This window comes from Mustela nivalis, assembly GCF_964662115.1.
Source record: "Mustela nivalis genome assembly, chromosome: 1".
Classification (NCBI taxonomy): domain Eukaryota; kingdom Metazoa; phylum Chordata; class Mammalia; order Carnivora; family Mustelidae; genus Mustela; species Mustela nivalis.
The window spans coordinates 210565348-210592742 of record NC_139020.1 but is presented as its reverse complement, the minus strand read 5'-3'; the positions used below and the strand labels follow the sequence as shown (position 1 = coordinate 210592742).

Below are 27395 nucleotides of genomic sequence, written 5' to 3'. Positions count from 1 at the left end.
GGGAGGTCCAGTGAAAAGATAATGTCCAAATAAACATGAGGAGGAGGTGAGGGAGGGAACCATGTGGGAATCTGGAGGCAGAGGGTACAGCCAGTGCAAAGGCCCTGGGGCAGAAGTGTTCTTGCTGTAATTTCAAGGACCAGGAGGAAGGCAGTGTGGTTGAAAATAAGGGAATGAGGAGCACCTGGGTGGCTCAGTGGGTTAAGCCTCTGCCTTCGGCTCAGGTCATGATCCCAGGGTCCTGGGATCCTGAGTCGGGCTTTCTGCTCGGCGGGGAGCCTGCTTCTCCCTCTCTCTCTGCCTGCCTCTCTGCCTACTTGTGATCTCTCTCTGTCAAATAAACAAATAAAATCTTTAAAAAAAAGAAAAAAGAAAAAGAAAAGAAGGGAATGAGGCAGAAAGGGTTGTAGAAGTTGAAATCAAGGGGAAATATTTGGCAAAAGGCAGCCAAGCAACATCATGAATCATTAGGGAAATATAAAGCAAACCTATAGTGAGAGATATAGTGTCCCACCCAGCAGGATGGTCATAATAATAGGGCAATAATAGTAGTAAGGAAGCAAAATAAAAGTGTTGACAGGAATGTGGAGAATGCCGTGCGTCGCTGGTGGGAAAGTCAAGTGGTGCAACTAATGTGGAAGAGAGTCTGGTGGTTCCTCAAAAAGTCAAACACAGAGCTACCCTATGACCCACGACTGAGCCACCCAGGCGTCCCAAGGAACGGAATATTGATATAAGCTACAACGTGGATGAATCCCCAGAAACACAACGCTAAGTGAAAGAAGCCAAACATGAATGATCACACACCGCATTATTCCATTTATATGAAATATCCAGAATGGGTAAACCCACTGAGACAAACCAGACAGTGAAGGTTGGGGGCTGGGTAAGGACGAATAGATTTAACTACTTGCCAGAATTATGGGGTCTCCTCTGAGGGCGAAGAAAATGTTTTGAAGCTAAAAAGGGGTGATATTTGTCCATGTGGGTGTTGCAAATACCACTTCATTGTATGTCTTAAAACGGTGACTCATATGTGTCACAATTTAAAAAAAAAAAAGGCAAACGGGTCATGTTAACTTTTTGAAAAATTTCATTTGACTTTTTAATGAGAGAATACACATATGCTGCACAAAATTCAAAAGCTACGAAAATTATACGAGATGATGGTTTGTAACTCAACTTACTGTAGTCGTTTCATGGTGTCTGGGTCAAACCTTGCTGCCGTGCACCTGAAAATCATACAGTGATGCACACTATGTGGGGGGGGGGCTACGATGAGGTACAGAGGTGAACGATTTAATATCCTTTTCCCAGCCACACAGTTACCCTCTTCGGAGCAATTCGTTACCAGAATCTCGCCTCTTCTAGGACGAGTGTAGGCGTTTCCTTAACATTCTCAGAATGTCTTTCACGAATTAAACAAAAGCTGTAGCTGCTCCCTGTAGACAAGCAGACAACGCAGAAAGGGGGAAGCGCAGAAATTAAAAGGAAAAATCCCTTCCTGAACCAGAGCAAACAGGTTGGTGCTTTCGCTTGGATATTACTTTTGTGGGCAGGTGGTTAACTTTGAAAAGACGAGTCGTCGCGGCGGGCTCCCAGGGCCGTCTGGGTGCACACGTGGCCGCCAGTAGCCTGCAAACCGGTCCGGATCCCTGCTGCAGACAAAGACAGCGTGTGGGGACAAAGGGTCGCTGCCGCGCCTGCGCAGAGCGTTCCGGGGGGGCGTGGCCTAGCGCCTTGCCCCGCCCCCCGGCGCGGCGCGTAGACGCCACTGTGGCGTCACGGCGGAGTTGCCATGGCGGCGCTGAGCGGCCTGGCGGCGGCGCTGGAATCGTACAGGGGTCGGGACCGCCTGGTGAGGCTGGGGCGGAGCGCGGCCGGAGGTCCCGGATCAGGGCCGGAGCTCAGTGACTGGAAACTGAGGCCGGAGCGGGGCGGGGCGCTCAGGATCCCCCGTCGCCGAGGCGTCCTCCCGGCTGGGCTTCGACCCTGTCCCCTAGCGGTGGACAAGCAGGTGGTTCCTGCTGACTCATCATGGTGGGGTATTTTTCAATACCAGCCAAATCCGCAAGTTTGGACAACATTTGGGATCCGACCCGACCACTGAAGGCGGTCACTGGGTTGTCCCAGGCAGTCTCCTATGAGGACGCAGGGTGTGGCAGCGCTGCCTCTACGGCTGGGCATTGAGGTTGCGACCGAATCCCCTATAAATGGGCATTTAGGTTAACAGCTCAGCCTGGCTGGACATTTACAGGCCTGTTTGAACATTTAGGATCTGACTAGGCTGCCCTAGTTGGTTCCTGGGTCGTCCCTAACAATCTCATACGGGATTTAAGATGTTTAGGGCTTTCCCATATGGCTGGAAGGCCCTTGAAGGCGGACGCTCAGCTTGCTCCTACATAAGCTTTTCTCTCTTACAGGCCAGTTTTCTGTACCAGAAAACGTACCAGAACGTACCAGTGGTGGGCAGTTAGGTCCCATTCAAATCCCCTATGTCTGGGCATTCAGGTTTTAATCAACTCCCAAGGTGCACATTTAAAATGCAGAGTTTTGCTGTTACAAAGGGACTGCAAAATTGTGAGAGTAACATATTAGCAGGAAAAAGCAATTTCTGGAAAGCAGATAAAATAAAGCTGTGAGGGTGGTGAAGCTGACCCAGTTCCTTATGCCCCAAGTTACCCACTGAGTGGATTCCTTCTCACTGAAGTAACTCGAGCAGATTACCCTTTGGCTCACTGGGCTCAGGCCTCACCGCTTCGCTCCCCAGTCCAGCTACTGACATTGGTCCGGCTGGGCAGATGCAAATATGCACACCCGCCTCACTCTCCGGTCTGCTGGGGAAAGGAGACCACCAGCTGCGGAATGGTTGCATTTTCTCGTGACATCTGTCTCTAAAGGGTGTGCCCCTCAGGGATACGAACCAGCACTGCCTTAGGGTCTCTGCAGTGACTTTTGGACAGTGAGGTTATGTTTCTTCATTTGTCCCACCTGGAAGGACCTCTTAAAACTCTCAGCTTTTATTGGAAGTTTGTTGATCTAGTCCGCACAACCCGCCCCCCGACCGCCGGCCCCCAACTTGATTCCAGGCGACCCGCGGCCACGTGGGGGCCCATTAGCTCAGCGCAGGAGCAGGGCCCTGCTGACTGCTTCTGGTTTCCCACAGATCCGAACGCTGGGGTACTGCTGCCAGCTGGTTGGCGGGGTCCTGGTGGAACGGTGTCCAGCCAGGTCGGAAGTGGGGACACGTCTGCTGACCCTGTCCTCCCAACTCAGCCACTGTAGGACCGTCCTGCGACTCTTTGACGATGTGGCCATGTTTATCTACACGAAGCAGTATGGCCTGGGGGCAGAGGTAACAGGGCGTGTGGGGCCCTACACTCTGGGAAACCGGTGTTTCATGGACTTGTCTAGAGGCAATGGTGCGGGCCAACATTTTGCTTGCTTTTGTGAGATGATCAGTTGTTCTCATTTGAATTTAAATGAAAAAATAGCTTATCCGTTCCTATGTTCCAAAAGGCTATGTGATTAAAAAGCCTCCCTCCTTCCTGATCCCCCCCCCCGCTGGTTTTCCTCCTCCGAGGCAGCTACTGTGGTCAGCTCTTTCTGATTCCTTCATGAGGTGTCCCGTCGTGCACAGGCAAATCACCTTGTTCATGTAATTAGTCACGCGCCGTGTGCAGTGTTCGGCCACTTGCATTTTTCTCTTAAACCGCACAGCTTGGAGGTCGCTCCCTATCCGTCCAAACAGAGCTTCTTCCTTCCAAGAACGCCAAGGCTTCCAAACAGAGCCACACCGTGCTCTGCTGTAGAGCTGATCCCCCGCCCACGGACATGTTGACTTTGCTGTTACAGCAGAGGATGTGTCCCCAGGGAGTGGGTCCAGAAGCTGCCCTGGGCCGGCCTGGCCAAGTTATGCCCCTCCCTGGGTTGCCCACCTGTCTCCAAGCCCCCCTCCCACCCCGCCATCCCCTCTCTGAGCCACTCCATGCTCAGATGCACACACCCTCGTGCCACTCCAACGCCCATGGCCCAGTCACCTCCATCTCAGGTGCTTTCTGGACTTTCCTCCTGTTTTGATGCCCAGACCAAGACCAAGCCTGATGGCAGTCACAGGGCAACATCCAGGCCCGGCAGCCTGGTCCATGGCTGGGCACGGCAGGAGAAGAGGTACTTAGAGGCTGGTGAGCCCTGTCTGGTTTGGGGAGCTGACCCAGGACTTACGGCCTAGTGCCCACTTACTGTCATCACTGAGTGTCACGTCCCCCATCTGTCTCCCCCCGCTCCCCGCTCTCCTAGAGCCCTGTGCCTGGAGAGCTGTGGGCAGGACTGGAAGGCTGCAGGGTGGGAAGGCCCTGATGCAGCGCCTCTCAAAGTTCTTCTACTCGGGACTCCTCTGGGAACTTAAAAGACATTTCTAGTACCAGGGCCTAGGCTGGACCTAGCAAGGCAGAATCCCTGGGGCTCACACGGGGTTTTGAAGCTTCCAGGGCATCCCCCGTGCAGCCAAGCTGACTGTTGCTACTCCACCGGGCCATGACAACCGAACACACCTCTGAGAAGCAGGAATGAGGCCTTTCTTCCCCGAGGTGGCCAGCCATGGGCCGGCCTGCTGGGCCTCGGCGCTGCCCTGTGACTGCTATTGGGCTTGGCCTGGGTCCTTAAGACGGGCCTGGCTAGGTCTGACTCCAGGCCCATGTCCCCCATCCCCGGTCCTGCAGGAGGAGGACATCTTTGTCCGCTGCGTGTCGGTCCTCGGCAACCTGGCCGACCAGCTCTACTACCCCTGTGAGCACATCGCCTGGGCTGCTGATGCCAAGATCCTTCGCGTGGACTCTGCCCGGTGGTGGACACTGAGCACAGCCTTCTGGGGCCTCTCCCTGCTCCTGGGCATTGCCAGGTATGTGGCCCTAATGCCCTCCAGCTGGCTATAAAGGGCATCTCCCTGGATCCGGCCCTCTCTCCATCTCCAGAGCACATCCCCACAGCCCGCTCGCTTGGGCACGTCTCCGGCTCCAGCCCTGCTGCCTCCCCCTCCTGAGGGCCCTGTGAGGACCCCCTGTCCTCGTCCATCTGCAGAGTCATTTGTGCCATGTCAGAGAGCACGCACACAGGGCCTGGGAGTATTAGGATGTGGACATCTATGGAGGGCGTGGTTGTGCCCACTGGACCCAGGACACAGAACTCCAGGCTGGGGACAGAGGGGGACAGTGGGACTGCCTTTCCCCGGGTCTCTGAACTCCGGGGTTGCGTGGTTGTCGGTAAACATCCCCAAAGAGAACAGCCAGGAGTTTCCTGCCTGGCTATGTGCTTCTGAAACCCACACTAGAACTTTCTAGAACTTTCAAATAAGGGTTTCCTTTTGAACATTTTTCTCTTCATACAGGGGCTCAGTGGGATTGTTCTGAGCTCCCTGATCCGAAGGCACAGGCCGGCCTCTCAGATCCCCGGAGGGGTGGGGGCGGAGCCCACATCAGCTGCCATTTTTCCCCCCCAGACACCGACATTCCGAAGCCCTTGTTTTCCCCAGGGACACATCCCCTAATTATACTGTTATCATCGATGGTCTGGAACATGAGAACAAACCCGAGTGGAAGGTTCAAGCCATCCACAGTCCAACGTGGAGATCCCCAACTCTCCATACAGCTCCCAGAGGGCTGGCTCCCGGCCTCTCCTCACAGTGCCTGGGACCTCAGGCCCCAAGATGCTTCGCGTTCCTGTTTTAGAGCATCCTTGGTCCCATTAATTTGTTTTTAAAATTTTTTCTAAAAAAATTTTTAAGTCATCTCTACACCCAAAGTGGGGCTTAAACTCACAACCCTGAGATTGATTGTGCCAGGCTGCACCAACTGAGCCTGCCAGGCTCCCGGATCCATAAATTTTTAAAAATAGACTTTCATTTTTCGTCCATCTTCCCAACGCAATTGAACCGAAAGAAAAGAGAGCTTCTGCAGGTTCCCCACCCGCCCCACAGCCCCTCCATTATCAAACTCCCCCAGCAGCTGATGAAGCCACATTGACAAGTCACGGGCACCCCAAGACCATGGTTTACATCAGGATTCACTGGGTGGCGCGTCCTGGGGGCCTGGACAGGTGTGGAATGAGACATGTCCGCTGCTGTGTGATCACAGAGTGGTGGCATCGGCCTCAGATCGTCTGTGCTCGGCCTCTTCGTTTTTAGAGCTTATACTTTTCCCATCATTTCTCTCTTATCTGGGGTGAGCAAGTGTGGGGGTCCTGACCAGGTGTCTGTAGGACTCCAAGTGCCTGAGAGTCAGCAGGGGGGTTGTTGCAGCAATGCAGAGGCCCAGGTGGCGAGAGGTTTGGATTTGGCGAGTCGGGACCCCGGGCGCAGGAATTGGCGTTTTGTCCCGGTCTTCCAGGGGGCCCCGATGCAGACCCACTTACTTCACTGCAGGGGCTGCCTTGGGTCCCATGCTCTCTGGGGACAGGCCGCGTGGACAGGGACATGTGGCTGGCTCTAGCATCAGAAGCACTAGATGCTTCCAGATCTTGTGTGGACAGGGCAGGCAGGTCAGGGCCTGAATTAGGAGTTGCCGGAAGCGTCTGAGGCCCAGGTGGGTCTGGAGCTCTGGGAGGGTGCCCGACGGCCGCAGCTCCATGTGGCCATCGCGGCGGGTGGTGCTCTCGGGCTGGCGCTGGGGAGCTCACCCCTGCGCCCCCAACCCTACTTTCCTTGCCTGCTGCAGGTCTTTGAGGATGGTCCTGACGCTGAGATGGAAGCTGAGGGGCCCCGCGGTGGCCTTCACCAGGTACAACCCAGCGGTTTCGCCCTGGAGAAAGGCCGACTTCCTCCCGCAAGTTGGGGACCCTTGTGGGTTTCCCTAGCCAGGGAGGTGCCTTGAGCTGCCACCAGTTTTTAGCCTCGCCCTTGTGCGGTCCTGCACGGGGACCTTACAGCAGCTCCAGGGGCTGGCCCAGATGGAGAAACTGAGGCTGGCTTGAGCCCTGTCGGTGGGATGTGGCTGAGCCCTCTTGGCTGGGTCCCATGCAGGGCGGGTGGTCCGAAACAGGTTTCTTAGGGACTGAGGTCACTGTTGCATCCCGGGAAGGAATGTGGGGCAACGCCGTGCCCACCAGCCAGCTCCGGGCCTGTCTCCAGGGCCCAGAGGTCTGTGGTGTGGGTTTGAGACTTCCCCCGCCAGTCTGTGCCCTGTTCATGCTGGGGACTCCTTCTGGGGGCTGCGACAGGGACTCAGCCCCACCAGTTCTCACTCACTCTGCTGTCACCTCTCCCTGCTGTTCGGGTGAGCCTGGGTGTGCGTGCGTCTTCCCCAGCCGCTTCTCTTTGCTCCCACAGCCGGCTGCCGCGGAGCAAGAGGAGGGCCATGGAGGCCCAGGTCCAGTCGGAGGTGCTGACCCTCCTGAGCAACGCGGCCGATCTGGCCAATGCTGTGCACTGGCTGCCTCCCGGCGTCCTGTGGGCTGGCCGCTTCCCCCCGTGGCTCGTGGGGCTCCTTGGGACCATCTCCTCCCTCCTCAGCATGTACCAGGCTGTCCTGGCCAGTGGCCAGGGCGAGGCCACCGCCCCCTGATGTGGCCTGGGAGGCGTGGCTGCAGCCAGAACTCCACCGGAGCCCCTTCCACAAAGCAGAAATCACTTGGTGGGGGAGCTGGGTCTAACTGAGCAAGTCAATGCCAGGTGTAGGGAGTGTCCCCCAGAGGACACACGGGCCACCTCGGGCGCACGCCCATTCTGGGGCAGGATGGGGGCAGGGGTGAGGTCTCCCAGGGTCCAAGAGCCAGGGCCTTTCCAACCAGGCTGGGGAGCTAACCCCTGGGGCTTCATGTGGGAGGCTTTTCTCAGGGCCAGAGGAGGGTCCCCAAGCCTCACATGTAGAAAAGGGTGCCGGGGGCCTCGCAGCACCTCGCGCGGCCCATGTCCTGCATTCCGATAAAGGCGAGCTGGGGAGCCGGGATGGCGGGCGCCACACGGGCCTTGGGAAGGTCGAGATGATGATTGATTAAATAGCGTGTTGGTGCCAGGCCAAGCATGAGAGCTTATTTCTAAATCACTGCAAGCCCTCTCGCTCACACACCCTGTTCCTCTGGGGCAGCGGCAGCCTTGTGCATTGTGGAGGGAGGCGGGGGTGGGGTGATGCCGGGAAACCACACCTCCCCGGCCCGCCTTCTGGAACATGCTTGGCCCAGTGGGTCCTCTCTGACTCTGCGAGCACAGCGCACTGCCCCTGAGCAGCCTTTGGCCAAGGCGAGCAGCTCTCCTGTCTGGGGCACAGGGGCCACAGAGGCCACCCTCCACCAGGCCATGCCTGTGTCTTGTCCCCTGTGCAGCTCCAGGGTGCTTGCTGCGGTCAAAGCATCTCGCAGCCAGCCACAGCTCGGGCCCAGCGCCCCTCTGAGTGCTTTATGGACTCGTCTGCGGCCGGGCCTCGCCGGCTCCTGTCTCCCACCTCCCACCTCACGGTGTGGGTCGGGATGTCTCTAGCAGACACGAGAGTCTTGTGTGTGTGGCCTCAGGCAGGCGCCTGCATTTGGTGGCCAGCCCGCCCCTGCCCCTCTTGATGTGTCCTCGGACCCTCCACCTCGGAGTCCTAGCGGGAAAGCAGAGGGGATCAGGCTCTCCCTTACATCCCGCAGCCAACAACAATGGGCTTGCAGCCCCCGAGACTTCATAGGCCCCCCGCCCGATGTCTCGTCCTACACGGAAGCTACGTGGTGGGAAGACCTGGGACGGAGGCCCCTCTGGGTTAACTCGGGTTAACTCGGGGCGCATGGCCCTGGGTGAGGGGAGGGGCCAGGCTCAGTCAGTCTCCCCCTCCCCTCACGCAAAGTGGAGACGTGCTCGCCTTGGCCCTTAGCAGAGGCCCCCTTCCCAGCACTCCGGGCACGGGGGCGGGGGGGGGGATAGTTCCAGGAGCACCCACTTCCCTGCCTGTGAGGCACTCGGAGCGCTGTTTGGGGGGCACCACACATAGGCAGCTTGTCTGGCTCAGCAGGCTGGTGTCCCCATGGTCCTGGGTAGAGCCAGATGCCGGGCAGCTGGGAAGCATCCTCTGTAGTGTGGCCAAACCCCCCGCCCAGTGCCCTTCCTTGCCTGGCAACTTCAGCCTCTTGCGGGGGGCAAGGCTAGCCAGTTCCTGGGAGCGGGACCTACAGGCGTTCTCCCAGGCCCCAGGCAGCACTTGCTGTCACCATCTCAGCTCCTTTGGGCACAGAGAGGCAGATGGGCCTTAGGGATGGCCCTGCTCGGGGTGACAGCTCCTTGTCTAGGAAGCTACCATTCCAAGAGCACCGGGACCCTGCCTGAGCAGCGAGGACCTGGTCACATCCCCACCCCTCCCTCAGCCTTGTCTGGAGGGCTGCTCCTGGGGGGCCCCAGGCGTCCCCACTACCTCCGCCTCTCAATGCCTGGATGCAGTCATCGTCTGGAGCTTCCTGGGTGCAGCGTGTGGGGCCCTGGGCATGGGGTCCAGGCCTCCCCAAGGTCATCCTGCAGCAGAAGGTCAGGGGCGCCCCTTCCAGCACTGACCTTTGGGCCGAGGCTCCTACGACAAAACCCCGAGCCCCCTTCAACAAAACCTCGAACACTCCCATCGGCTCATCTTCGACACCTTTATTGCTGGAATCAGGTCTTCAGTTCTAGGGCGGGTCTCAAAGACCCCGCGGTGAGGAAATGCTGCAATCATCGTAAAAGTAATTGTCGGGTGGACTAAGATTATGGTCACAACGAACGAGGACGTGCACGGGTTCCACGGAAATAAAGAGCATCTGCTCAACCACCAACCGTACAGGTAAAATCGGGCTCTCCCCAGGAGGGACCTCGCCTGGTTGAGACAGACCACCATCGACACTGACCGTGGCGGGACACCCCGGTTCCTGCCACATGGCTGAGCGGAGAGTCCTTGGACTTGTCACCGGCTGAGGAATCATGGTGTCTTGGGAGGGTCAGACCAGAGCAGGTGGCCAGGGGCACGTGGCGGTGAAATCACCCAGCATGAGGGCCCGGGAACGTTCTCTTCACAAGGAGGCAGAAACTTAAAGTCGACGTTGCTAAAGTGCTCGGAGACGTCTCAGTACGAAAACACCAACACTGACCACAGACATGGCACGGATGAGCTTGGACGCGTCACGGGGCCGAGGGAGGACGCCTGTCCTTGCTCCCCGAGGACGCGCAGATGCTGCAGACCCCCAGGACAGTGGAAGGCAGGGGAGGGGAGGGAGCGTGCAAAGATTCTCAGAGAGGCCGGGCTTGGCACACCATTCACTGTGCCTGGGAGAGGTTCAGAACTGGTCAGCTGGGGTCCCAGTCCTCCGGTTGCCGCTTTGGGAGGGACAGGGCTCTGGGCTCAGTGGGGTGGGGGTGGGGGGGCCTGCGGAGCAAAGGCTGGCGTATCCTCACCCGCCACCCTGCGCCCGAGCTTCAGTTCCTCCACAGCTGAAGGGTATCTCCGACCCACTGGCCAGCCCCAGAACATTCCTGGCCAATCAGCATGATGGGTAACCCCTGCCTAGTGGGAGGTGACAACAGCCTAGCAGAGCTCACTGGCCACAAGGCACCCGGAGCCACCCATCTGAGGTCTCCAGGCCGTGTGTGACCCCTCTACCATTTCGCCGTTGTCCACAAGGACATGGTGGTCCCTCTGCTCTGTTTCTTGCACCAGCACCGGACCTTCACTGCAGGACACCTGCCCTGAGGCCTTCCTCTCTGCAGCTGCAGGAAGACCCCGCCCATCTCATGGGAGCAGAGGACCCTCCCTTGAGCTGGGACCCTCAGGAGGGTCTCAATTGGGCTTCTCCAGGCAGGCTGAGCGCTCGGAGAAGGGCTGGTGCCCTTGAACCCCACAGAAGCAGGCCTCCGTGCTGAGGTGCCTTTGAAAAGCACCAAGTTTGGCAACAGCAGGTTTTAAAAACCTCTGTCAAATTAAAATGACTTATGGTCTATCCCTTTCAGAACCTCTAGAGCCTGTCTCCTGAGCCATTGGCCGTCCTCTTCATACACCCGGCGCTGTGGCCTACTGTCCCCGGGGGGGGCTGTGTGCCACCCCCCGACCCCGTCTGAACTCACGCCTTGGCCTTGAGGTTCACCAGGAACACAGTCAAGTCTCAGCTTTGGAAGTGGGGCTTGCTGACGGCACCCAGCCCCTTCTGGGACCCTAAGGGTACGTTCCAGCATCTCCTGGTGGCCCCCCCCCTCAGATTGGGGTCTGGCCTGTCGTCAGGCATCTTGCGGAGCCACCACTGTTTGTCACTACCTTGGAACAAATGGTGTAGAGTCGATCTCTCCCTCCCCAGCAGGGGAGCTGTGACTGGACACAGCTCCTTGGGTTAGCTCTGGTTCAACCTTCGATTAAAAACTTTCCTTTTTGTGTTAAAAAAAAAAAAGAGGCTTAGAAAGTTACCCAGGCACCACTGCTAAACCTACAGAAAGAGCCTCGAGACAATGGGCCAGCCCTGGCCCTGACCTTGACCCTGACCCAAGCCAGGTGGCCGTTGGTGGTGGTTTGCTCGGGAAGAGGAGAGGGACGACTGGGCTGTCCCCCAGACAGCAGGACAGGGAGGGGTCTGCACCTCGAGCCACAGCCCCTCTAGAAGAAGATGACGTCTTCCTTGTTGCTGTCCTCTTTGTCGAGTGGCGTGGTGGGCAGTGGCAAGGGGGAGGGGGGCACGGGGGTGCCCCCAGGCTTGAGGGAGAAGCACTCAGGAGGGACGTCAGCTGGGGCCGGGCAGCAGGGTTCTGGAAGAGAGTGGGGAGTGGTGGTTGTCGGCAGCTGCCAGGTGTCGCACTGGCCCTGCTGTCCCAGGGACAGGGTGCTGGGGTGCTGGGCCCACCTGCGGGGGGTACAGAGCCGTGGCTGCTGAGCAGGACGGGGCTCAGCGAGCGGCGGTTCCGAGCGGTGTTCTCGTCCTTGCCCACGAGCTTGCTGAGGAACAGCTGCTGCTTCAGGTCGAAGGAGGCTGAGGGAGGGAGCACACAGCCTCAGGTGTCTGGCGTCGCTCCGGGCACACGAGCAGAGCAGAACCAGTTTTGCCCAGGGACACACCCACTCAGACCGTAATAAGCCCCAGAAGCAGCGACACCCGACCAGAGGGCCCTTGGAGTCATTCAACCTCCAGCTGAGAGCGTGACCCCAGCGATCCTGGGACACAGGCCCTGCTCCTCAGGGAACATTCCAGGGCTGATTCCCCAGAGCCTGCATGCCGGCAGCACTCGCAGGATCCCCTGGGCTTTCTCTCCCGGGGGGCCTCTCACTGCAGGGTGCGCTCCACAAGGCCCTCAGTGTCCCCTCTGGGATGAGGACACGGTAGAGACCAGGGCACGGGAACCCGGGTGGGGGCCCAGTGGGGAGCACGAACACTGGTTGCCTCGATGTCCCTAAGGGATCCAGGCTCTTGTTCTGAACTGCCAAGATGTTCTCTTATCGCCCATCCCTGTTTGAGGACCGAGCTGGGGAAATGACATGGGGTCTGATGTTTTCATTTTCCTTCTTGGGATGAGACCTCCCCGTGGGGAGAGGACTGGCCTGTGCCATGTAGCCAAGGTCCCCAGCTGTGCCTTCCAGGTTCCTCCTGTTCCCCATTCCGGAGGATGGCCCTGGGGTCCCGTCTGGGTTTGCTCATAAGAAGCCTCTTTGGCTTCACAAACTGCCCAAGACTGGACCCGCCAGTCCTGGGCCATAGGGACCGGGTGGGCGCCCGAGGTCCCGCACCTCTGGGTGGGGTGGAGGGTACCCCCGGCGCTCGGCTCCGCTGCCCCAGCCCCGCCACCAGGCCGGACTCACCGGAGCTGTCCCAGCGCTGGGAGCCCCTGCTCTTGCCGCCCTTGTCCTTGCCGCCCTTGGTGGAGGCGGCCAGCTTGGTGGGGATCTGCTGCTGCACCGCCGTCTGCCGCTGGAGCTGGTTGGTGGTGCTGAGCAGCTGGATGGGCACGTCGCTCTTGGCCGGCCGGCTCTCGGCCGGGGCGCTGTCCCGGCGGGCCACCTCGGGGCGCTCCGCGAATTCGGGGCCGGCGCCGGACAGCAGCACGCTCGCCCGGGCTCCCGGTGCCTTGGCGAGGGTGGCGGGCCCTTCCAGCCCGTCCCCGTTAAAGCTGGGAGTGTGGCTTGGGGGCTGGGCCTGAAAGGGCAGCAGAGGACACATCCCCAAGCTGTTCCTCCGAAGACCCAACCCAACCCAACCCCCACAGGGCCCTGCAAGCCACCAGCCTCAGAGGCGCACGGAGCCCTCCCTTCCCGCCCCCACCAACCTCGCACAACCCGCGGAGTCTACACCGAGGGCGGCCACGCACCCCCACGTCCCACGCGGCCACGCATGCGCCTCCCCGCCCCGCGCGTTCCCGCCCACGGGGTGCACGGAGCCGGCCTTCACCTCCGCCAGCGAGTCCGGTGGCAGCGCCCCGGGCAGGGTGTTCTGCTTCTTGAGGCGCCGCTGCTGCTCCAGCTGCTCCCGCTCCCGCTCCACGGCGCGCTGGGCCTCCCGCAGCCGCTCCAGGTCGTGCTGGTAGGCCCGCCGCTGCTGCTCCAGCCTCTCGCGCTCCTGGCTCAGCTGCTCCTGCAGCCGCGCCGCCTCGCTCTCGCGCTGCCGCAGCCGCGCCGCCGCCAGGTCCAGCTCCTGCTGCTGGCGCTCCCGCTCCCGCTCCCAGCGCTGCTGCTCCTGCCGCAGGCGGCCCTGCTGCTTCTGCACGCCCGCCAGCTCCTCCCGCTGCTTCTCGAAGTTGCGCTGGCGCTCCTGCTCCAGCAGCATGTTCCCGCGCGTGGACTGCAGCCGCAGCTGCTTCTCGCGCTCCTGGATGGACGCCCTCTGCATCTCCACGCAGCTGTCCTGCTGCGCGATGACTGCCTGCGGGGGGCGGCGGGCAGGGGCTGATTTTAGGACGAGGCCTGCCCTTCCCCAGGGCCCAACTTCAGGGGTTGGAGAAGGGCCGGGTCACGGACGGGGGAGAACCACCCCATCCCCATCCCGTACCTGGAGGCTGAGAAGCAGCTGCGACAGGGTCTGGATCCGCTGGACAAGCTGCGGGGAGGGGCAGAGACGCTGGTTCCCTGCTCTCTGCAAAGCCATGTGGGCTGTGTATGCCTGCCCCTGGGGACCCCGATGAGCCCCAAGCCTACCTCAAACTCCAGGACCATGGGCTGACGGGGGCCACACTCCACACCCGGCACAGTCACCTGTGAAGACAACGGTGTCTAACACAAAGAGCTAAGGACCTGCTTATTACTGATGAGACCCCCCCCCATGCCACCCCACTGTGCCCTGCCTGGTCATTTGACTTGTGTGAGTCCCGGAGTCTGGAAGACGAGGGCACAGGCCGGCCTTCCTGGAGGTGGGAAGGCAGCTGCTGTGGGTTCCGCGTGGGGAGCCTTGGAGGTCAGGTGTGCCCGGCCTCAGGGCAGCCAGTGGGCAGCAGAGGGGAGCCTGACCCACAACCTGACCCCACTCTGGGCCAGGCGCCTGGTAAGGGTGGGCCTCCAGAGTCCGAGGGAAGCAGCCAGGCGCCTCAGCAACCACAGGCATGAGGACACACGTGCAGACTTGGTGCTCAGGGCCCCTGCGGTGCCCATTGGCTGCTGCTGTGGCCACAGCTCCTGCCCTGGGCTTGTCCCCTCCCTCACTTCTGTCCTGGGCACCTCGTACCATTCCTGGGGAGTGCAGGAGGGAACGTGAAGCCTGCCTACAGGTTCATCTGGGCCCAGATTCTTTCCTGGGACAATGGGAACGGCGCTGGTCACTATGGGTCCTGAGATGCCCAAACTAGACAACCCCACACACAAGCGGCTCACGCTTGTGAATGCCGACAGAAAGGGCTTGGGCTGACCCTGCTCAGCTCAGGGATATCCCAAGGAAGCAACGTACTGCAGGTGGGGCCTCCTCAGGGGGTTCCCGGGGGCTGCTGGGCTGCGAGTCTGGGCTGCGCACCGGGCCTTGCCAGTCTCGGGGGCCGGGGTCACTGCTGGAGGCCTTCTTCAAACTGCCATCTGAAAAGCCCAATCCAGGCGCGTGAGGTCCCACAGGGGTCTGGACCAGGCCCCCCACTCCCCGAGACCCAGGTAGAAAATTGGCCATGCCACCCTGGCCGCATTTGAGACTCAGAGACTGGCAGGAGAGGGAGGGGCCGGCCCGTGTGCTGCTGCTGGGAGCTCAACGGACAACTCCCTGAAGGTTCCAGAACCTGCCCAGAGGGTTCGTAGTTGGGGCAGAGAGTTGGCAGGAAGCAGAAGCAGAGATGTCCAGCAGCAAATGCCTTGACTTCACTGCTGGGAACACTCCAAAAACCCTCACAACCTCTTGTGCGGGACCCCGCGAAGCCCCAGGGGGACGCGGCACCACTCACTCTTGCCGGGGCTGCTCACGGTGTCATAGCCCCCAAAGGTCTCTGCCCTGCGGGGCAGGCCTGCGGAGCCGCCCCCGTCTTCCACCTGGCTGTTGGTGCTGCCCAGCTGCCTGCAGATCAGGGTCTGGATGTCCTCGACTGCGGAAGGAGACGGGAGGAACGGAGTCAGGCTGTGGAGCGGCGCTGTGGGTGTCAGAGTGTGGCAGCGCCTGGGGACTCGGGCCCGAGAAGCCCGCAGGGCGCTGGTCATGGTCTTCTATCCCCCCAACATGGGACTTCAGTCCCCACCACCCCCAGCCTGTGCATGCCAGGTTCAACAACCAGGACACGCCAGTCTGTGTCCGCCGGAGATGCTGGACCAGGGGTCAGCGTGTGGGGGCGGCTGGGCTCGTGCTGGGCCTGGGTGAGGAACATGGTTGTGTGCTTGGCTGTCGACCGTCACACAGACGGTTGGAGGCCATGGGAGAGCGGCCTTTGGGGGCAGGTCAGGTCACACAAAATGCTCTAGGACAAAGAGGCTTTGGCCAGGTGAGGAGGAGAGGAGAAGAACATTCCAGGCTGAGGCACGTACAAGAGGGTCCTCAGGGGGCCAAGAACAATGGCCACTGAAGAAATGGGAGGAAGCAGGAGGTCAGTGTGGCTGGAGGAAACGAGACTGAGCGGACACACAGTCCACAAGGGAGCTCTCTTTCCCCCTTACTCTGAAGGAAAGGCCTGGAGGGCAGCAGCTGTCTCTCTCTCGTTTGCTTTCCCGGCTGGACCCGATGAGCACTGGCTGCCTGGCCTGACACATGCTGGGCCTCACGTGGGGCTGGCTTAGCAGCTGCCTGGGGGTCACTAGGGGCTCGGGCAAGGCCCCTGGCCAACCCTGGAAGCAGGCCCTGTGGCTGAGGGTGCACAGAAGGGACAGGCCATGTGCTCGCCAGCGCCCTCCTGTGGCCGCTGTGCTCTTAAGCCTCTTCCCACCTAGACGTTTCCAGAAGCCCTCCTGGGAGGTGGGCTGGGTCTCAGAGCCCTCTGAAGTGACCTACCACATTTGGATGTGTGCTTATTTCTGGGGACATCATTGGGGCCCCACTTGTCAGAAAGAACCTCCCGAGTGTGGGAACCCATCTTGGTTGACTTCAGATCCCAGGGGCCCAGTGTGGTGCTGCCTCACCTGTAGTGGGTTCCCGGGAGAAGGTGCTGTAAGTCTGCTGGGGAGGTCAGCACTGTCTCCGGGAGCATGCCCGGACCACCCCCACCTCCACCAGGCAGAACTGTAGGGCGGCCGTGGACCAGCACCCAGTGAGGGCCCCTAGATGCGGCTCCTTACTCTCACTCATGGCCGACTTGAGGATCAGCTCCCCCTGCATGGTCTCCGAGGAATCCCCTCCTCGGAAGAGGAGTCGCGACTGAGCGATGTCTTCCAGCCCGCTCATCTCCGCCATCTCCAGGTAGATCTGCTGCTTCTCGCCAAGGCTCTGTGCAATCTGCTGGTCTTTCAAGTTCAGTCGCTCTGCAAAGCGACGGGAAGCGGAGGGTTGGCCTTCTGGGGTCATTTTCCCCGGGGACCCAGCTCCCACCAGCAGCCCACCCTGAGTCCAGCATCCCATGGGGCAGGGGAGGCCACAGCCCTGTCTTTGGATCATTTGCTCTAGTTACAGAAACCTAACACTGTGGGGTGTGCACAAGGACCAGAACAGGCCGATGTCCTCATTTGGGCCGGAGGGACACTCCTACAAGACTTCGTCGTCTTCTCCTGAAACAACTCCTTCAGGCATTTAGGCCAGACTCCTTACAGGTCTCTTTGGGTTTGATGCTTCTTGCTGCTGTTGCTGCGACAGCAACTTTCTCACCAGTGGCTGCCCGTGTATACACGTCACCTTTGGTTGAACTACTTACTGGGCGCCCTCAGAGGTTCCAACAGTTTTCGACGTGGTTCTATTAGATTTTCTAGGCAAGTAATCATATCACATGCAAAACACAAGTCTGTCATGTGCCCTGCAGTCCTGGTCTTATTTCCACTTCTCCCCTTGTGACCCTGGAGGAACTTATGGAGTGTAGGGAATCCTGGCGGGAGGGGCTGGTCCTGCCTGGCTCCTGATTTGGGTGAGTGTCCCTCATGGGCCAGCGTGAAGGAGGAGACCAGCTTTTGATCGAAGACGGGAAAGCCCATCTCCATAGCGAAAGTATCTTATTTTTTAATGCAGTGAGAATCCCATCAGGAATGAGGGATACTGTTGTAGGACTGTGGCACCAGCGGAGATATGTCTATATAGGACCCGTGTTTTATTATGAGCCACTAGAAATACAGAGTCTGAACGAGCACTGCGTTCGCACTGTGCTTCCGGGGTCAGTGGGAGGTCCCCCTTTCTTTTGGACATTTCTATGAATAAATAATCTCAAACATATACCCTCCCCACGAAGAGAAATAAATATATACTACCTAATTTTGGGTCTTTATGGCCTACGTGTTTCCTAATTTAAAAATAAAGGACTCAGTTATTGAGGGGGAAGAGGAGGGTCGATTGAGACCACAAAGTCCCCGGGATTGTTCTTGGCAGTGATCTCACTGAAGTCTCGTGGGAATCCGTTAGGGCCGGGGAGGGGAACGGACGAGCCCATGGGGTGCGTCTTACAATGGAACGGGGTTCAGCCTTAAAAAGGAAGGAAGTCGACACACACTACAATGTGGCTGAACCTTGAACCGTCCTGCTCGGTGAAGTCAGCCGAGACACAAAAGGAGAAACATGGCAAGACCCCATTGATACAAGATCCCCAGGATGTGCAAACTCACAGAAACAGAAAGTAGAACAGAGGTTACGGGGGGCTGAGGGAGGAAGGAACAGGGAGTGCCAGCTCGCAGGGAGGGGCTTTCTTTCGGGAGTGGTGAAAACGATCTGAAATTGTGGTGACAGCTGCACGATATCGTGCCAGAGACTACGAGCCATGGAATGGTGTACTTTAAATGGCTGAATTGTATTGTGTCTCAGTGACAGCTCAATGAAGAAGTTAAAACAAATTAAAACAGGGAGCTGGAGGCTGAGGTCTGCAGACACAAAGCCAGGGCTGCTGTGGGTGTACCAAGCTCTAGAAGGAGGCTGTGGGGTCCTGTGCTACTCTAAGTCCCCTTGGGGTTTTTGCCTTATGTAACCTGGGACACCCCCAGCGAGCTCATTCCTGGATAGGGACTGGGGTGTGTGTGTGTGTGTGTGTGTGTGTGTGTGTGCGCGCGTGTGTGTATGTGTGGCCAAGCCAGGGTGTCTGGAAACGGCTCAGGGGCCCCGAGTGCCACCCTCTCATGATAAAGCCTCACAAAACGCCTGGTCGCTCGGGTCGAGAGCTGCTCCATGGCCGACCCCAGTGGGAGAGGACAGAAATGCTGCTGGCGGTCCCGGGCCCTTGTCACCCTACGGGGGACACGACGGTGGTCCAGCCTGACTCCCCTTACCTTGGAAGTCCCTCAGCCTCAGGGCGCGGGCCTCGAACACCTTCTTCTCCTCCTCCGCCTCGCTGAAGGGCCCCTCCTCCTCGTCCGGGCAGCTGCAGGGAGAGGGGGCAGACGGGCAGCAACGCCTTCGGGCAGGCTGGCCTCGGCGATGGGCGCCGAGAGCTGCACCAGCAGAAGCAGCTGCTCAGAGCGCCTCGTCCTGGGGGTGACTGAGCTTGTTAACAGTGAGGGAGAGACGGGGCGGGGAAGAGCAAGGCAGCCGCCGGCCTTTATCCTGTCTTCAAGTGTCCGCCCGTCACCAGCCGTGGGTTCCATGCCCGGCCACACGGGGCGGGAGGAGGCTGAGGCCAGCTCATTTCCTGGGGGGGCTGCAGAACTGAAATTCAGCATTGCGGGAGCTCTGAGCAGGTTCAGGAAGCTTCCAGGCATGAAGAGAGGGAGCAGCAGCTGGCTGGGGTCCCCAGGGGTCCCTGGCCTGAGGAAGGACAGGACAGGACACCAAAACCTCCTCTGACAGGTCTGGCCCCCAGGACAGGTGTCCCTCACTGCACCCCACCAGTACAGAGGGTACAAGAGCCTGAGCCCACACCCACTGGCCAGCAACATCTTTTTAGCCTCTGACTGGTTGAGCTGTTGGCGGAAGGAGTTGGAAGGGTGTCAGTTGTCCCCTTTAGATGAGGCGGGTGGACGAGGCAGGGGAAAGGCAGACGGGCCTCTGGCCTTCCTGCGACCTCCAGCCCTCTCCTGGGTACTTCAAGGTCACAGCTGCTTTGCCCAAAGCCAAGGGACAAAGAGCTGTGGGCAGGGAACACCCAGGGTGCTTCTCACCTCTCCACGGCCCTTCGGATGTGGGCCATCCAAGTGTTCCTCTCCTCCTTGGAGCTGGTGTAGATCTCGTACATCTCGGGCCCTCGCAGGGAGGCGCTGATCAGGAACATGGCTTTCTCCTCGTTGGCCACTTCCCTCACAATGAGCTTTTGTAAGGAGATGACCGGGTGCTTCGAGTCCTGTGTGGGTGGAAGACGGGGTCGGGGAGGACCCCCTTCACCGGGCTGTGTCGGAGCAGCCGTGGAGCCGAGTCTGAGGGGAAGCGGGTCGGGGGGCGTCCTGTGCCCTTCTGTTCTCAAATAATTCAGAGATATTTGCCACCGGTGGGGCGGGGGGAGGCCAAGACCCTTTGGATTATTTAGAGATGGGGCCTTCACAGAGGTGATGAAGGTAAACTGAAGTAATGAGGTTGGCCTCTGTCCGGGGTGACGGGTGTCATACTTGGGGGGGCCGGACAGAGTCAGCTGGAGCCCCCAAGACCCTGTACCCCGAGAGAGGCAGAATCACAGAAATGTAAAGGCTAAGACTGGACAGGATGTTAGCACAGGCCCCTAAAGCCTTCCCAGGCAACCAAACAGGACCCCGGGGGTCTCAGAAAATTCTACTCCTGCTTCGCTGGAACCTTCTGGCCCCCGGGAGGACCTGGGACAGTGGGTTAACATAGAGCCGCCTTCTGTGCAGGCAGGCAGCCTTCCAGCAAACCCCGAAGGGTCCCTAAGGCGGGCGGGACCCTTCATCTGAAGAAGACAGGACACCTACCACGGAGGCAAAGACGTATTTTTGATCCTTTTCTTGTAGCAGCAAAAGCACGTCGGTCAGCAGGACAGCAAGGACGTCTAAGGAGAAGCACAGAAGGACACGTCTGACGGGGTCGCAGGGCCCTACGTACGTCCCGGGGGAAGCTTCAGCCTCCAGGGAGGGGTCCCGGTCACTTAGCCTGGCGCCGTAATGCTCCTGGCAGGAGTCTGGGGGTGTCCGTCGACCTCACTATTTTCTATCTCCTTCTGTAATTCTCCTGCCTCTGGCCTGCTGGCTTCCTCTGAAGCATTTACTGCACTTTTCACTAGTTTGTTTCCTTACTTACTTTGCTTCCTTACTCCCTTTCGTGCCACAGACCGAAGTCCCCTGAGGGCGAGGGCCTCCTACCATCCACCTCGGTGTCCCGCACACAGCGGGAGTTAAACCATCCGCTGGGTGCTCGCCTGTGCAAATTCCGGACAGACACATTTGGTCACTGGCCGTCTCAAACACTCCCCGAGAGATCTTTTAAGACGCCGATGTTGGGGTGCCTGGGTGGCTCAGTCAGTGAAGCATCTGCCTTCGACTCAGGTTATGATCTCAGGGTCCTGGGATCGAGCCCCGCATCAGGCTCCCTGCTCAGCAGGGGGTCTGCGTCTCCCTCTGCCCTCACCCCACTCGTGCTCTCTCACGCTCACTCTCAAATCAATAAAATCTTAAAAAAAAAAAAAAATTACTAAAAAAAAAAGAGAGAGAGAGACATGTTGATGTCAAAGGGTGGGTGAGGAAGTTTCCAGAAGCTCACGAGATGAGCCAAGAAACTCAGTGTTGACTCCCGAGTGCTCTATGTTCTGGAAGCACACGGTGGGTTTTGGAAGTGGGGCTCGAAGGACACCCCGAGCAGGGAGTGCGATGCTTGGGGCCGCTGAGGTTAGTGGTCCTCGTGGTGGGTCCCGCAGCACCCCAAAGCCCATTCTTCCCACGCTCCTGGCTGCCCGTCTCATCCTGACTAGTGTGCACCCAACCTCCCTTCGACGGTGGAGCAGCTAGGCCGGCTCCTGCTTGTGCACAAGGCGCCGCTGATCCGCGAGGGCCCCCACCGTGCCCCAGCAGAGGTGAGGGACGAGCCTTTACCTTTCAGGCGCCCCGACGTGGTCTTCCAGCACAGCGGGCCCTCCAGCTGGAGCTGCCGCTGCAGCATGTCCTCCTTGCGGAAGGTCAGCCCGTTCTTGAACTTGCTGGACGACTTCAAGTCCATCTTCCCTGCGATCTCCCGGAGGCGCTGGCCCTTCTCGTACTCGCTGACCTTTGCGTCCACTTGGGAGATGATGTCCTTGATGAGGTTCAGGGCCTGGGTCAGGTCTCTGTAGTCCTCGGTGCCAGCTGCCACACACACACCAGAGTCAGTGCTTTCCTCCACCCACGTCCGCCACCGCGGCGCCAAGGGGACACACGCCGGGTCTCTGAGGGCTGTTCCCTGAAGCCGCAGCTCAGGGGACCCTCGAGAATCCATCTTCTGATTTGGATCTCCCGAGCTGTAAATGCTTTTCGGAAAGAAACGCGGCAGCCTGGCCTTTGGTTTTTGCCAAGACAGAGCTTCCCGTGAGCTCCATGCGGCCCAGTGGTCACTTCTCACTAAATGTGCGCCCCTAGGCCCACCAGCTCTTCATAACAACGCCCCAACACACACCCCGCTCCTCTGACTGCAAGCTTCTGGCTTCTGTGGCAGGAGAATGTGCTCATTCTACCAGGGCCCAAATCTCCTGGGGGAGGTATGGTCAGGTGTGGTCAGGCCCTGGCCTCGGAGAACTCCGGGCTGGGCTGTGCGCCCTGTTTCCTCCGCCCTCCAGCTTCTAGGCATGCAACACACGGGCCATCTCTGTGCCTGGACCCACACTGGGTCGGAAACCCCAGCGCTCGGCGTGAATCCAGACCACCGGGGACGGAGCACACAGGGGCGCTCACCCAGTCCGCTGCTAACATGAGGCAAGAGAGACAGAGATCGCCCCTGAGGGCGGAAGCGAGCCAGGCAGCGAGGGTAGTGACATTACCTTCTGTGTTCTGAATAAGGCGCTCCACTAGCACGGGGTACTTGGTTATGCGCTGAGTGACCAGAAGGATACACTCCTGCACGCCGAGCCGCCTCACGATGGAGAAGTTGCCGATCTTCTATGACATGGGAAACAAAATGTCCTGTTGGCATCTCATCTCGTGTCAGGCCGGGTGCTTCCCCCTTTCTCAGCTCAACAAGACCTTTTCAAGTACTCACTGCAAGCAGGGCTCGCCTGCTGTGTACAGAAAGGCCACAGAAGCGAAGGCAGCCTCTCCTCTTGTAAAACCCATTCAGAAGAAACCAGAAGCAGCAGGGGGCAGGGGGACGGGAGGGAATCACCCGGAGAGCTGTGCACCGTGGGTGTGAGCACACACTCACACACCCACATATGCACACCCACACACACGTGCGTATTCACACACGGGGACCCTGACTGGCGGCTGTCAGAAGCCTGTGGAACCACACTGAGCTGGAGCCCAAGTCAGCCCCCTGCTGGCTCCTGAAGCACGGCTCTGGCTAAGAACCCAGGAAGCCGTCATCTGAAGCCATTTCTCGGCAGGGCAGAGGGCAGTTTCTGGTGCCCTCCAGAGCATTCCACACATTCTGCTTCTCTGCCCCCCCGGCACTCATGCACTCCAGGAATGCCTGCAATCCTGAGAGCCGCTTCTGAGCAGGACTGTGGGCTTTGTGAGCCTCCTGGGCCAATCCCAGACTCCCTTTTACCTCTGACCACTGCAACTGTAAGGGAGCGGAATTAAAAAACCTGTCCCTCTTACTTCTATAGCCATTAGTTATCGGTTATCACTTCAAATTAAAGTCTATGGGACCAAGCAGCAGGTGACGGAGAGGCTGCAGGACGCGTGCTGACAGCCAGGTGGCCTAGACACCTGTGCTTTCAAGGATGCGGGAGGCAGGGCTTTGCCTGACCTGGCAGACTCGGGATGGATGTGTGTTTTGGGGTCTGGGCTTTGAGCACCTGCACACTGTCAGGCAGAAGGCAGGGGTCATTTTGCAGGCCTGGGGGGTGGAGGGAGGATAAGTGGGGACCAGAGAGGGAAGGAGGCAAAAGAGGGGCAGATCCCAGGGCACGGTGGCCCCTTGAAAGGACACCTGTGTCCCCCTGGCAGCCTGAGGAACGAGGGTCAGCAGGTGCCACGCTACAGCCTGCTGAACAGAGCCGCAGGTGTGTTTTGCTTTGTTCTACATCTCTGGACTTCCCTGAAAAACTTGGAAATCGCTGGTTTGTAAGGCCTGGTCATTGCTGGTCATTGTACACTTTCCCAAAGTCTACAGTCCCGCGGAAAACAAGCTACAGCAAAGGGGATACATTTTTTAATTAAAAAGAAATTTTTTTCCTTACCTTGATCAGGCTTTGAAATTTCTTGTTTTGCTGTAGTAGCAACTTATAATGACTGACTGCGTCATTGTGGCCGCTACAAAAGACACCATATTTTTCTTTCATTCTGTCCCCATTTTCGCCAGAGAACTGCAGAGAGACCACACAGATGTTGGCGGGAAGGAGCAGGAGAATCTGCAGGGAGCGCTCGCGTCGGGCTCAGCTGACTACTAAAACAGGTCTCGAATAGCTCGTGCCTCCACTTTCTTATTCAGGCAGGACTTCAATACAGGGGTGAGGTTGGGGGGACGGGGGTCTCATCTCAAGGTACAATAAGGCAAGAGAAGAAACTTTCTAATGGACTTTAGCTCTAACACTTCCTAAAATCCAAGGGGAAGGAGTACATTTATGCTGAAAAATGTTAGAAACATTTAAAAGTTGGGATGTCTGGGGGGCTCAGTGGGTTAAGCATCTGCCTTTGGCTCAGGTCACGATCCCGGGGTCCTGGGATGGAGCCCCGCATCGGGCTCTCTGCTCAGCGCAGAGCCCGTTTCTCCCTTTCCCTCTGCTTCTCCCCGACGGTACACACTTTCTCTCGCTCGCTCGCTCGCTCAAATACATAAAATCTTAAAAAAAAAAAAAAAGCAAAAGAGGCATTTTGCTAATTAACTCTAATGAGCTGGCTCTGGAGGCCTGGAGCACTCTGAGGTCGGACAAGGAGTTCGAGCCCCTCTGTCCACCTTGGCCTAGGCTCGGACGTCGACTCAGAAGTCAATTTAGGGTTCGCGCCCTTTACCACAGACCTACTTCTAACAGCCCCAACCACAGAGATCTAAACCAGAGAAGCAAAAACAGTGAGCCCAGCTGAGCAACCAGACAGAAGCCCAGAATGCAGTTACGGTGGACAGTGTCTGCCCAGGTGCGTTCGGCCCTCGGGCCTCTGCGTTCCTGCAAAGGCCCGGGACCGCTGTCCGCTGCAGGCTCTCAGTCAACAGAGGCCGTGTTCTTTTCCTGACTGCATGGAGCCGAGACGAGGCAGGGGCTCATTCGGGCCCGCTGCCCGCCCCGGCGCACCCACCTGCTGCACCAGGAGGTCCCCGATTTTCTGGATGACATAATTGCGGTCACTGCCCTCCTCCAGGGACTCCTGGCGGCGCTCCTTCAGCCGAGAGAGGAAGTGGCTGTGTAGGTCGAGCAGCTCGTCCACACAAGGGAAGAGGCGGCTGATGGCCTTGCTGCTGAACTGGAGCTCCTCCTGCAGGGCCCTGGAGTAGACCTTCAGCATGATCTTGAGTGTCCGGACATGGTGCACCTCTGTCTGCACCAGCTCTGCGGGGACACGGACCGAAGGACGCGTGTTGCTCCTCCCGCGGCCCGTGATGGCACGCATGCGTACTGCCTACCCACCGGGCACCTGGCTGGCTTCTCCCAGTTCTCCTCCTAAGTCCTTCCCCTGGTGGTCTTACTGTCTGCGAGGGGTGTTCGGGCCTCTTGTCCCCCCAGACCCAGTGCTGCAGGGGCCCCAGGGTCGGGGAGCAGCGAGAGGGCTGGAGCGGTGTCAGGAAAGAGAGGACTCGGGGTGCGCTGGGGCCTCCAATTCAGGGTAGGATTTCCGGCCCAAAGAGGCTGTTTTAAGCAAGAAGACTGTTCTGGTGAACACCATTCCTTGGTGTGGGAAACTCACATGCCTGTGCACAGCAGTGACTAGACCCAGACCATAGCCAACGACAAAACAGAGTTCAAGTGTAGAATTTAATTTTCTGGTGAAAGGCAAAGACAGGGGCGCCTGGGTGGCTCAGAGGGTTAGGCCTCTGCCTTCGGCTCGGGTCGTGATCTCAGGGTCCTGGGATCAAGCCCCGCATCGGGCTCTCTGCTCAGCGGGGAGCCTGCTTCTCCCTTTCTCTGCCTACTTGTGATTTCTGTCAGATGAATAAATAAAATCTTAAAAAAAAAAAAAAAGGCAAAGGCAGATCAGGTTTCGTGTTGGGAAGTGTTCAAATCAAGGCCTGGAAGTGGCTAGAGACCAGAGGTCAGCAGAACCAGGCCCGGTACTGACGGCCGTCCTGTCCTTCCCTGCAGGATGTTTGCCCTGGGTCTGGAGCCCTGAGGCAAAGCATCAACAGAGATCTCCTCCTGCCCACACCCCAACCTACTCTGGCCTGAGCAGAAAGCTCAGGGTGTGAGGGGTGCCTGGGAGACTCAGCTGGCGAGGCGTCTGCCTCTGAGTCAGGTCATGGTCTCGGGGTCCCGGGATCCCTCTCCCTCTGCCTGCCGCTTCGCTCCCCGTTTGTGCTTACTCTCTTTGTCAAATAAATAAAAAAAAAATAAAATAAATAAAGCAAGCAAAGTCAGGGTGTGAAACGTGGAGGGACTCAAGGGCCAGTGGACCCCACCGTTGCCAACCGGACCCCAGAGGAACAGAAGACACTTGTACGGCAGAACCTCCTCACAGAACCCCAGTGAGGAACAGAAAATACCTCCTTAGGCGACCCAGCAGTGTCTTGGGGAATGATTCCCACAAAGAGAATCCTAAGAACAAGTAATTTGGGGGAGAGAAAGGCCCCAGATTCCAGTGGGAGTCTTGGGCCTTCATCATCCTGCTTAGAGGGGGCCAGAGGCCTAGAGGGACATCTGTGGGGCCCCCAACATGGCACCCGGCCCGGGGACAGGTTCTGTGTCCAAAACCTCCCATCTCAGGAGCGTGGCTGCCCGGGGTGATCACGCTGGAGCCAGTGCTGTGTCTTGTGCCTCTTGCACCCCTAGTCACAGCCACCCCAGGCCTGTCGGGGGTCACCAGGGATGGCTGGGATGGGCCCGGGATGGTCTCCTCTTTCGGGGTCACCAGCAGGGTCAGGGTGAGTCAGGACTGGGCATTCACCCACACTCATCCTCAGGGATGGGTTTTCACAAAGCCCTCCCTGGCCACCTCCTCCCTGACTGGGAAGGCAGGGTGGCCCCAGGGGAACAGGCAGAGTGAGCCCCCTAGTCTCAAAAAGGAGCCTGAGGTCTTAGTGGAGCCCAGGCTCCTCAGTGCAACCAATCAAAGCAAAGGCAGAAAAGAAGCAAGTGGAAGGTCCGTGTGATGGCACCGAACTTCTTACCATAGAGCACATCCTGCCTCTTGACCACCTCCTTCTTCTGGGTCTTTGCATACGCCGCGTCCACGGAAAGGCTCCAGGACTCGGCCTCGAAATCGCGGGCATCCGACTCGATCTCACTCCTCAGCGAAGCCGTGCAGGGGTCTGAGTGAGGAGTAAGACACCGAGGCTGGGAGCTGGAGCCTCGCTGACTCTGGGCTACCCCAGCGGGCGTCCTGGGGACACACTGAAATGGGTCGCAGCCCCTTCCACGGCGGGTGGAGACCACAGGATGCCTGTGAAAAGAGTTGAGGTGACCGTACCTTCTACAAAAATGGGCTCGGCACTCGAGGATGTGAGCGAAAGAGAGTCATCAGCTGCCTGCTTAAATTTTAAAAACACGGAGTCGGCTTCATCCATCTCTCCTGCGATTGGTCTAAACAAAAAATCATAAAAACAGTTACTCTAAAAAATTGAGCTAAACACACATACACACATTCTACGAAGGCAAATCTACCTGAGAACTTTCTGGATTTCAACATAAACTCTGTCACAGATCATGTGTGAAAATCAGGAGACTATCTGTCCACATCACACCAGGACTTCCTCTATCCGGACTA

General features: G+C 58.6%; 2 protein-coding genes across 9 annotated transcripts in view; one reads left to right on the top strand and one right to left on the bottom strand.

Annotated features, from left to right (window-relative positions):
• Positions 1-1459: 1459 nt before the first annotated feature.
• PEX11G (peroxisomal biogenesis factor 11 gamma) lies at positions 1460-8012 on the top strand. 2 transcript variants are annotated; one of them, XM_082732843.1, is made up of 5 exons: positions 1460-1522; positions 3167-3355; positions 4722-4900; positions 6711-6773; positions 7322-8012. In XM_082732843.1, the coding sequence occupies exons 2-5, from the start codon at positions 3317-3319 to the stop codon at positions 7554-7556; spliced, it is 516 nt and encodes a 171-aa protein (XP_082588969.1). In that variant the 5' UTR covers positions 1460-1522; positions 3167-3316; the 3' UTR covers positions 7557-8012. The 2 variants fall into 2 exon arrangements, with proteins under 2 accessions (XP_082588969.1, XP_082588968.1); XM_082732842.1 differs by lacking the exon at positions 1460-1522 and adding an exon at positions 1752-1858.
• Positions 8013-9580: 1568 nt separating this feature from the next.
• The window catches only part of ARHGEF18 (Rho/Rac guanine nucleotide exchange factor 18), an 81070-nt gene continuing 63255 nt past the window's right edge, over positions 9581-27395 (bottom strand). For all 7 annotated transcript variants that reach the window (XM_082732695.1, XM_082732697.1, XM_082732694.1 and 4 more), the window contains 18 exons: positions 27099-27211; positions 26800-26940; positions 24777-25027; positions 23723-23848; positions 22361-22478; positions 21444-21692; positions 20331-20407; positions 19572-19750; positions 18744-18835; positions 16626-16808; positions 15311-15448; positions 14833-14954; positions 14091-14147; positions 13945-13992; positions 13348-13818; positions 12762-13095; positions 11812-11937; positions 9581-11716 (listed from right to left, as the gene is read on the bottom strand). In XM_082732695.1, the coding sequence (XP_082588821.1) occupies positions 11568-11716; positions 11812-11937; positions 12762-13095; positions 13348-13818; positions 13945-13992; positions 14091-14147; positions 14833-14954; positions 15311-15448; positions 16626-16808; positions 18744-18835; positions 19572-19750; positions 20331-20407; positions 21444-21692; positions 22361-22478; positions 23723-23848; positions 24777-25027; positions 26800-26940; positions 27099-27211 (2974 nt within the window). In that variant the 3' untranslated portion in view covers positions 9581-11567. The remainder of the gene's footprint in view (positions 11717-11811; positions 11938-12761; positions 13096-13347; positions 13819-13944; positions 13993-14090; positions 14148-14832; positions 14955-15310; positions 15449-16625; positions 16809-18743; positions 18836-19571; positions 19751-20330; positions 20408-21443; positions 21693-22360; positions 22479-23722; positions 23849-24776; positions 25028-26799; positions 26941-27098; positions 27212-27395) is intronic.